Genomic DNA, 10,823 nt, shown 5'->3' on the forward strand with positions numbered 1-10,823 from the left:
TGGGACTTTAATCTCAAAGTAAAAGTCGTCTGATTCTTCAGTTCCTGCCTCTGAGCTTTAGACTCAAAGTGAATCGCTCTACGCCACAATGATGTGGGTCAAACGTTTTAATTAGAAACTAATCAGACGTGATTATTGATCACAGAATTGATATCAACAGTTCTCATCACAGAAACTTCAGAGGGCTGATAAAAAACAACATTCGATTAAATGTATACTTTGACGCAAAAGTAGAAAAAATCCAGTGTACTATATATAATTTGTTCAGTACAGAAGCCCATTCAGTACATATATTTACTTTATATATATACTATATATGGATTTTATTTACGGCAGTTTCCTGTGATAGCGAGTTAATTTCACTTTGTTTTCTCGAGAAATCAAGAAAACAAACCTTTGTTTTCCTGAGATCATTCATTCATTCATTCATTCATTAATGCTGCTGACTGAACATCCTGAACTCTAACAGGCCAGCTGACACATTTGGGTTTTGAATAATCTGCTTTCCTTTAGGATTTTAGTTCCATGCAGAAAATGATCTCCAGAAAAGTTTAGAAAACAAAATGTGTTATCTCGAAATAACGACATAAACTCGATATCTCAAAAAAAACAAAGAAAATTGACTTATTACTGGAAAACAGCGTAAAAAAATGAACGGATACATGTCCTCAACGGGCTTCCGTAGTTCAGAAACCAATTTAAAATTGAACTTCCATCTCAGAGCAGCGTTCAGATTATTATTCTGTAATAATAATTCAGTTATTTCTCATCAGTGTCAGTGAGCAGACCTGCTGGACATTTCCAACACGAAATATTCCACATTAGGTTAAAAAAACACTTTCTGATGACTTTCTTTGTTGAGGTTTCAGAATAAGAATAAACACGCTTTTTTGTTTTTGTTTTCTTTCTATTTTATATTCTGTTGTACAGAGGAGAAAAAGAAACTTTCTGAATGTATCTGCTGTTTCCGACCAGGAAAACAAAACATGCTTTGCATTTCCATTTTTGGGTTTTGAAATGAAAATCAAATTAACATTTGTTTTTAATTTTTTTATTTTGGTTTCAGAAAAGAAAATAGAATGATCAAAAAATACACGTGAAACTGCGTCTCACTGTGGGAGATTCACTTTCTCTGGTCTCACCGGACTCTGGTCTCACCGGACTCTGGTCTCACCGGACACTCACTCTGGTCTCACCGGACTCTGGTCTCACCGGACTCTGGTCTCACCGGACACTCACTCTGGTCTCACCGGACACTCTGGTCTCACCGGACACTCACTCTGGTCTCACCGGACACTCTGGTCTCACCGGACACTCACTCTGGTCTCACCGGACTCTGGTCTCACCGGACACTCACTCTGGTCTCACCGGACTCTGGTCTCACCGGACTCTCTCTCTCTCTCTCTCTCTCTCTCTCTCTCTCTCTCTCTCTCTCTCTCTCTCTCTCTCTCTCTCTCTCTCTCTCTCTCTCTCTCTCTCTCTCTCTCTCTCTCTCTCTCTCTCTCTCTCTCTCTCTCTCTCTGCTCTAGAACAAACGGTTAGAAAGCAGCGAGGAGCCGTCCCGCTGCGACACCGACACCGAGCCGCCCGCAGGGGGCGCCGCACGGCTCCACACACACTGAGCCGGTTGTTCCTGATTGGCTGTCGGGGGTGTGACACGTTTCCTGTTCAAACTAAACAAATTCCACACATTAGCATCTCATGTCAGAATGTGATCAGGCGCGTCACACATTTTGCTCACAGAGTGGCGGCCTGAGGCGGGCACTGTTACTGACAATGTTGGACCCAGGGTCCAAAAGTCCAGAAAGTCCGTCTAGCTGTCCGGTGACCCCGCCTGCGCCCGTCTAGCTGTCAGGTGACCCCGCCTGCGCCCGTCTAGCTGTCAGGTGACCCCGCCTGCGCCCGTCTAGCTGTCAGGTGACCCCGCCTCCGCCCGTCTAGCTGTCCGGTGACCCCGCCTCCGCCCGTCTAGCTGTCCGGTGACCCCGCCTCCGCCCGTCTAGCTGTCAGGTGACCCCGCCTGCGCCCGTCTAGCTGTCAGGTGACCCCGCCTGCGCCCGTCTAGCTGTCCGGAGCGTAGATCTTGATGAGGTGCTGCAGCTGGGACGGGAAGCCGGTGAGCGGGCAGCGCTGCTTGTCTTTCACATACACATAAATGCAGCGGTAACAGAAGACGAAGCCGGAGGTGGAGAGCGCCGTGGCGTTGGTGCGGAGCCTCCGGCACAGCGGGCACTTCCCGTCGGACCCGCCGGACGCCCGGCGCTCCCGCAGGTGGAGCGGCGGCGGCGGCGCGGGCGGCTGAGGTCAGACTCTTGGCGGCGCTCCGGTTGTCGGAGGAGTACCACCACTCCAGGAACTGCAGGAAGAAGACGCCCAGGGAGAGGGAGGTGGAGAGCGACACGGCCACGCCCCCCGCCGCCCCCGCCGCCAACCGCCACGCCCGCCGCGCCAGGCTGCGAACACCACAGAAGAAGAACATGTTACTGTGGGCGGTGGGTCAACAAGTGAAAGGTCAGCGCCCGGCTGCATGAAAAGCATTAAGTCACAACAAACTTCTTATCTAACCCCCTCCCTAAGCTTTTACACGAAGCCTTTCACCATAGCTTGTCATAACACAGCTTGGCGTACACGTGTTGTCATGGTAACAATATCTTTCACCTGTGCACCAACTGATTTTCGTTTAGCGTTAAGATAGCGTTATGAGTATTTTTGTTGTCTAAAAATGGAAAATAATGTCAATAACAGCTGAAGGAAATGAAAACCTGACTGGACAGAGGAGTGTGGAACTCACATCCAGCAGACAAAACGGATTCAAGAAATCTTGCTGTTAGCCAGTCCGTCCCTCCAGGAACTTGCGATTTTGCGATCGCAATAATTAACGCAAATTCAAGAAATCTCCGCAATATTTGCGAGAGCTTGCAGTTTTGCAGAATTGCCGCAACTTTTCCGCATTAAACGGCCAAATCAACAGACCGCTTGTGATTTGGACCAATTGTCGCATTCGTTGTCGTGGTAACTGACGTCATCGCAGCGCGCATTCAGGTGGAAGATGAACAAAGCTCACCTGCCAACAAACATTACTGCCACAGACCGTGCAAAACAAAACAAAAGCAGCAAGAATCGAGGTGAGTGCAAAATTCAAGCTCTTGGAAGAGTTAATAGCTTAAACAGAGAGTGGGAGAGAATAGGGGGAGGCTGTGTGTGTGAGTGTGTGTGTGTGTGTGTGTGTGTGTGTGTGTGTGTGTGTGAGTGAGTGAGTGAGACAGAGAGAGAGAGAAAAAAAAAAAATTCCTTTGCTTGCAATTTTTCCCAATTCCCGCAATTTTACCGCAGAAAGAGCACATAAAACCTCACAAATTGTATCGCAATTTTTGAGAAAAGCCGCAGCAAAATCAAGCATTTTTGGCCGCAATAATCACAAAAAAACTCAGAGAAATCGTGGAGGGACTGACGAACAGACGGTGGAGGAAGTGTGAAGAAATACCAAACAAGAAAAGAAACGCACATCAGCGGGACCGGGACGGTGCGGCCCGCGGGTCCGGCTCGAGGTTCCGGTGATGCGGATATTTTCCACGGGTTTATCCCTTTCACGAATAACACATCTCAGAATCTCCTCTTCCTCAGAAAACTCAGAGTGAGCGTTGTGTTTCTCGGGACAGCAGCAGCTAGACGCTGGGAGTTTGTTGCCACGTGTAACGGAACTTAAGGGAATACTTAAGTAGTTTGAGGGTAAATACTTAGTTATTATGTTAGAAACCCTTGGCGTTGCGTTTTCATGCAACACATTCGCACTCAGGGGAACCTTAAATCAATTCCTTAGTGTTTTCTTTAGCTTAAGGGTTTTCATGCAGCGGGCTGGAACCTTTAACTGGTTGATACTGAAAACACTCTGGAACTTTCTTCATACAGACAGACAGAGAGACAGAGAGACAGACAGAGAGACAGACAGAGAGAGAGACAGACAGAGAGAGAGACAGACAGACAGAGAGACAGAGAGACAGAGAGACAGACAGACAGGCGGACAGACAGAGAGACAGACAGAGAGACAGACAGACAGACAGGTCTACCTGGAGTCGGCTGGGTTGCCAGTTCTGGGGGTTTTCAGCTCCATGTCTCTGATGTCCGCAGCAGTGAGTCGGGCCAGTCGGACCCCGGCCAGCCACAGCAGAGGATTATGGGACGCGGCGAGTCCGAACACGTAGAGCAGCCGCTGGCAGAAGGCCCAGGCCCGGCCGGCGGAGGCGAGGAGCGGGTACGCCGCCGCCGCCGCCCGGCCCAGCCGCTGGCCCCGGCTCCGCGCCAGCCGGATGGAGAAGTCGTCCTCGTCCCGCTGGCGGGCCAGCGCCGCCTCCAGCCGCGCCCGCAGGTACGGCGCCAGGCACAGGAGAAGAAGAGAGCGCCGCCGCCACGTCCCGTCCGGCCCCGACCCCGAGGAGGAGACTCTCTTCAGGCCGTAGAAGTTCTCCGAGAAGGAGGCGGAGCGGCGAGACAGGAAGTGGCTCTGCAGCAGGAAGTCCAGCAGCAGGTAGACTTCATCAAACCTTCGCCACAGGAAGCCGAACTGAGACGGGTGAGACTCCGCCAGAACCTGAGGACACACTGCTCATTACTGACAGAACCTGAGGACACACTGCTCATTACTGACAGAACCTGAGGACACACTGCACATTACTGACAGAACCTGACAGAACCTGAGGACACACTGCACATTACTGACAGAACCTGAGGACACACTGCACATTACTGACAGAACCTGAGAGAACCTGAGGACACACTGCTCATTACTGACAGAACCTGAGGACACACTGCACATTACTGACAGAACCTGAGGACACACTGCACATTACTGAGAGAACCTGAGGACACACTGCTCATTACTGACAGAACCTGAGGACACACTGCACATTACTGACAGAACCTGAGGACACACTGCACATTACTGACAGAACCTGAGGACACACTGCTCATTACTGAGAGAACCTGAGAGAACCTGAGGACACACTGCACATTACTGACAGAACCTGAGAGAACCTGAGGACACACTGCTCATTACTGAGAGAACCTGAGGACACACTGCACATTACTGAGAGAACCTGAGAGAACCTGAGGACACACTGCACATTACTGACAGAACCTGAGAGAACCTGAGGACACACTGCTCATTACTGAGAGAACCTGAGGACACACTGCACATTACTGAGAGAACCTGAGGACACACTGCTCATTACTGACAGAACCTGAGAGAACCTGAGGACACACTGCTCATTACTGAGAGAACCTGAGGACACACTGCTCATTACTGAGAGAACCTGAGGACACACTGCTCATTACTGACAGAACCTGAGGACACACTGCACATTACTGACAGAACCTGAGGACACACTGCACATTACTGACAGAACCTGAGGACACACTGCTCATTACTGACAGAACCTGAGAGAACCTGAGGACACACTGCTCATTACTGACAGAACCTGAGGACACACTGCACATTACTGACAGAACCTGAGGACACACTGCACATTACTGACAGAACCTGAGGACACACTGCACATTACTGACAGAACCTGAGGACACACTGCTCATTACTGACAGAACCTGAGGACACACTGCACATTACTGACAGAACCTGAGAGAACCTGAGGACACACTGCTCATTACTGACAGAACCTGAGGACACACTGCACATTACTGACAGAACCTGAGGACACACTGCACATTACTGACAGAACCTGAGAGAACCTGAGGACACACTGCTCATTACTGACAGAACCTGAGAGAACCTGAGGACACACTGCACATTACTGACAGAACCTGAGGACACACTGCACATTACTGACAGAACCTGAGGACACACTGCACATTACTGACAGAACCTGAGAGAACCTGAGGACACACTGCTCATTACTGACAGAACCTGAGGACACACTGCACATTACTGACAGAACCTGAGGACACACTGCACATTACTGACAGAACCTGAGGACACACTGCACATTACTGACAGAACCTGAGGACACACTGCACATTACTGACAGAACCTGAGGACACACTGCACATTACTGACAGAACCTGAGGACACACTGCTCATTACTGACAGAACCTGAGGACACACTGCACATTACTGACAGAACCTGAGGACACACTGCACATTACTGACAGAACCTGAGGACACACTGCACATTACTGACAGAACCTGAGGACACACTGCACATTACTGACAGAACCTGAGGACACACTGCTCATTACTGACAGAACCTGAGGACACACTGCACATTACTGACAGAACCTGAGGACACACTGCTCATTACTGACAGAACCTGAGGACACACTGCACATTACTGACAGAACCTGAGGACACACTGCACATTACTGACAGAACCTGAGGACACACCTTGGCGGCGTGCCTCAGCGCCGGGCGGACCGCCTCCATCAGAGACTCCTGGGCCAGCAGCTCGAAGATGGACGGACGCTCGTCCGCCGCCGCGGTCAGGTGGGCGCCGGCCTCCGCCATGCCTGCTGGGAAACAACACATACACACACTGACACACAACCAAAGTACGACACTGCTACAAGGTTAACTTCCACATTTCTTTTTAGAGGGACTGGCAACTAAAATATGTTTGTTTCAGTTGTTGGTGTAAAATCAACAGGAAACTGAGAATCTGAAGTCGTTTCTATCGGCTGATTTCTCCGTTCTGCTTCGGATTAAAAACGACTTTCACACGTCAGAGTGATCAGAACTCGACCTCAACACGCCTCTCTCTCTCTCTCTCTCTCTCTCTCTGTTTGGTTTTTAACCTCAACAACGAATCTATGATGACTAAAAATGATGCTGGATGATGAAGGCAGAACTGAAGAGTGAGACTGAAGAAGAACATTAACATTTTAACTGGGTGGAGCGTCCCTTTAAGTATCTGACGTCAGTACAATGATCAACATAATGTGTTGGTGTTTCCACATCTTGGATGTTCAGGTTTGTTTTGTTGTTGAATGGTGCGTTCAGGTGCCGGTGGGAAAGTCCGACATCTGGGACTTCCAAGTCAGCCGTTAAACAGCGTTGCTTCCACGTGCGATTTAGTCGGAATCAAACCCACAAGACAGATGATAAACAAACATGGCCGTCCTGCAGCTGAAGTTAATTTAATGAACTTCACTTAAACAAATGTCACGGCGGGTTCTATATGCAAAACAGTCAGTACCTGCAGTGTGGAGGTTAGTCAAATATCGCGTGGAGGATTTTCTTTGAAATGCGAGTTAGTTGAGTTTTGTTTCCTTTGCATAAACACCGTTCAGCTAAATTCAGTGTTGCTACCACTAGTCACACTTTATCCGCAATACATCACTTTAGTATGGAGAGACCAGACTCCATTCAAAAGTCTGGCATTTTAATATGTCTTGCTTAAAGACAAAGATACATACCTCATACAACATGATTTAAGACATTTTCCAAATATGTAGGAGACACTCTTCAATTCGGCACACATGATGTAACCCACCAAGCAGCACTTTATTTTGTTTTTCTTCTTTTTAAGCGTGTTTTCGACCTTTCTTTCCTCGTACTGTCTGTCTTGTATGCCTTGTTTTCTGTAAAGCACTTTGTAAACCCTGTTAAAGTTAAATCAAGTTTATAACTAGAATACAATTTCAGCTTCCTGGTCCGCTTGTTCCCACAGTCTTCCTCCAGCAAAACACACGGTGGAGGGCGGTAGCAAGCAAGGTGAGGCAATTCTAAAAGTTGAGATTTTAATGAAATACAGTGCTGCTTCGTGGATTATCTATATGCCGACTTTTCCAGAAGAGTCGTAACGAATTGCAAAATGTCTTACGTCGTGTTCTGTCAGGTATGCAGGTGCCGATATACAAGGAAACATTAAACTAACTGATTTTTGAATGGACTTTGGCGTGCCGCACTCTCCCTGCCAGGGAGAACGGCGGTTATCGGGGCTGTACGCACCTTTGCTCGCTTGTTACCTGCAGAAGAAGTCGAGGTTAGCTTTGCTGCTGAACTTGCGCCACGGTAGGGTCAAAGGTCACTAGACGGCCAGTTAAGAAAGCCTTATTTAGACCGAACATTACGGGATATACACAGGAGAAACGTGTAATTTGCCATTCCTCTTGTGTTATTGATCGCTTGCTAGTAGCGTTCCACTTCCGGGTCCTGACGTTTTCTTTTCTGCGACGTGGTGACGCAAAGGTAGGTAAGTTCCGGTCGCTCCGCTGTGGTTTCCTGGCGGAGAAGATGGCGGCTCCTGCACCGGGGGAGTGTTTGAGCGTCGGGAGCCAGGTGTCGTGCCTGACCTGCCTGGGCCAGCAGCTCCGCGGGGAGGTGGTGGCCTTCGACCCGCCGGCCAGGATGCTCACTCTCAGTATCCTTCCGCCCGTGTCCCGCGGTCTCCGAGGCGACCGGGAGCCCGGGGAGGCTAACGGTAGCTACACTAGCTAACTAGCTAACCGGTTCTTCCCTCGGCGCTGAAGCTAACCGTGTAGCATGGTAACGTTAGCTTACTCGTGTGTAATAACCGTCGTGGCTTGTCGGTGTCATACTGCCACATCTCTGCTGAGTGACTGGGCATGCGTGGTTTGACACGGTGCTGTCGTTAGCCTGATGCGAGTTGGCACTGCAGTGTACCGTGTCCGTTACCTGTGCTGACAACCCTGCTAGTTCAGTTAGCCCGCCGGTTAGCATCGCCGCAAGCTAACCGGAGGGCCCGCGGAGCCTCGAGCAGGTTTCTTTATAGAACTGAAGGCTAACTCTACACACACACACACACACACACACACACACACACACACACACACAGAGAGAGCTGGTCTGTGTGAACCGGACCGGTCCTCGGCGGGAGGGTTGGCCCGGCTGCTGAAGCTGATCTGTCAGAACTGAACAGAGCATCTTCATTAGCAGTGAAGATGTTGTCATAGCAACCAGCAGACTGTCTGCAGTAGACTGTCTGCAGGCCCGTGCCCTGCAGCACACCTGCCACCTGTATCCAGCTGTGTTTCATGGCTTGTCAGTATTAGATCATGCTGGATGGGAAACAGTCAGTCGATTTAACTGTTTCAGTCATTTATCAGTCAAAACATTTTCTGGTTGCAGCTTCTTAGATTTGCTGCTTTTCTCCGTTTCATCTCTTTATTAAATGAATCCTTTGTGTTTCTGTCTGCTGCTCAGACTGAGGAAGAAACCTGGAGAGTCACTTTGGACTCTGAACTGAGATGGACATTTGTCTTTATTTTTGACATTATTATAGATTAGCCTGAATAATGTGTTAATCAAAAAAAAAAAAGTCACTAGATTAATTCATAAGTCTGGCTGCAACTAATAATGGTTAGTGAGTCTTGTTAGTTGGTAGTTGTTACTCATGTTTTTGTATTTCTCACTGAGACGAAAGGGAAGGCCTGCAACTAGCTGTGTGTCTTGACTTCCTAGGTGTGTGTGTGTGTGTGTGTGTGTGTGACCTCTGGGTCGGGGTGTTGGTCACTGGGTTCCTGCCGCCCTCAGCTGACCTTTGACCCTGTTCATCTTGTGGCTCAGATGATCAGACTGCAGACTGTTTCAGTGACAGGAAAGTCTGTTGATCCAACATGTCCAGTGTCCAGTCCAGAGTCTGGGGAACCTGAGCACTCGTCCTCTGTAACCGAACAGTTTTCCATTACTCTTTCCCGGCCTAGAACCCGGCCTGGAACGGCCTTTCCTCTGTCTCCGGTGGTGTTTTGGCTGCTACACCACGACCGCCTCCTCTGCCGGTCCCGCTGCTGCCGTCGCTCGGTTTGTACCGAAGCTAGACCCACGCTACCGAGGAGGGTTCACGCCAAAACGGCCGCCGCTCCGACCGTCCGGGAGCGTCGATTAGAATGGGAAAGCCCGTTCTATCCGGGTGACCCCTGGGGCCCCGCGGCGCTCCTCGTGGCACTAGGTCCTCTGAGTATTCATCCATTCAGCACAGAGACCTGCCGGTTGTTCCTGTAGAGAAACAGGCGGTGTGCTGGTGCAGTGTGCTGCCTGTTCAGATCCTCCAGACCTCCACGCTCTCTCTGTCTCAGCTGCTCTGCACCGTGAGGTCCTGTTGGGGGACGCGGGCCGGAGGTTGGACACCTCACTCGTAGACGGACGTTTCTGCCGCTGTTATTAATGTTTCATATTAAAGTGGAGATGAAACGGCATTTGGAGAGTATCTAACTTCCGTATCGTGACGTATTTCCGAGTGAAACAGGAAGGACAGGCGGGACGTAACGTTGGGAGGAATTTGATTTGAACGTTGAAAAGTGGGCGTGTCCTAACACCCGAAGACACGCCGCAGTACCGTGCTGTTGCTAGCTAGCTAACTAATGAATCTTAGCCTCTTAGCTCTGTGCGCTAAAAGTTGAAGATTGATTGATGGGTGGATGTCATGATATTATTGGTTGAAATTAGTTACGGGCATGCTTACGTAAGCACACGGCATATTTTGTTTTACAGGAAGAAAACATGATTGAATTTTGATATAAGAATACAATGAAATTGATTTTTGGTATTTTTTTTGGCATATATTGTTAAATAGGTGCACAGTATGACCGGGGATGTGATCTGAAAGGGTTAAAAAGGCATTTTTCATTTCATCTCCACTTTAATCTGCTGAGGATCCGTCCAGTTTACAGTTTGGAAAACTAAAACTTCAGCAGGGTGGGCTTTGAACCGGGCCGTCTGATTGGACGGTCTCTCTGTGTGTGTGTGTGTTGCTCCTTAACCCCCCTCCCCCCAGAGTGCCCCCCCTCCAGCGGTCAGTCCCACCTCAGTGATGTCATCCTGGTCAACCTGGCCTTCGTCTCTGACGTCAGCGTCA

At 49.4% G+C, this 10,823-nt stretch overlaps 2 protein-coding genes across 2 annotated transcripts in view; one reads left to right on the top strand and one right to left on the bottom strand.

Annotated features, from left to right (window-relative positions):
• Window positions 1-1,042: 1,042 nt before the first annotated feature.
• Window positions 1,043-8,131, bottom strand: pex12 (peroxisomal biogenesis factor 12). Its single transcript, XM_078282442.1, is given in 5 exon segments — window positions 1,043-2,295; window positions 2,297-2,453; window positions 4,068-4,588; window positions 6,395-6,516; window positions 7,958-8,131. Coding segments are annotated over 4 exon segments (1,032 nt in total). The 5' UTR covers window positions 6,515-6,516; window positions 7,958-8,131; the 3' UTR covers window positions 1,043-2,061.
• LOC139926416 (protein LSM12 homolog A-like) overlaps window positions 7,170-10,823 on the top strand; it is a 7,728-nt gene continuing 4,074 nt past the window's right edge. The window contains exons 1-3 of the mRNA XM_071918160.2: window positions 7,170-7,194; window positions 8,202-8,369; window positions 10,743-10,823. The exon at window positions 10,743-10,823 is cut by the window's right edge and continues 53 nt beyond it. Of these exons, the coding sequence (XP_071774261.2) occupies window positions 7,185-7,194; window positions 8,202-8,369; window positions 10,743-10,823 (259 nt within the window). The 5' untranslated portion in view covers window positions 7,170-7,184. The remainder of the gene's footprint in view (window positions 7,195-8,201; window positions 8,370-10,742) is intronic.

This window comes from Centroberyx gerrardi, unplaced genomic scaffold (assembly GCF_048128805.1).
Source record: "Centroberyx gerrardi isolate f3 unplaced genomic scaffold, fCenGer3.hap1.cur.20231027 Scaffold_483, whole genome shotgun sequence".
NCBI classification, from domain to species: Eukaryota; Metazoa; Chordata; class Actinopteri; order Beryciformes; family Berycidae; genus Centroberyx; species Centroberyx gerrardi.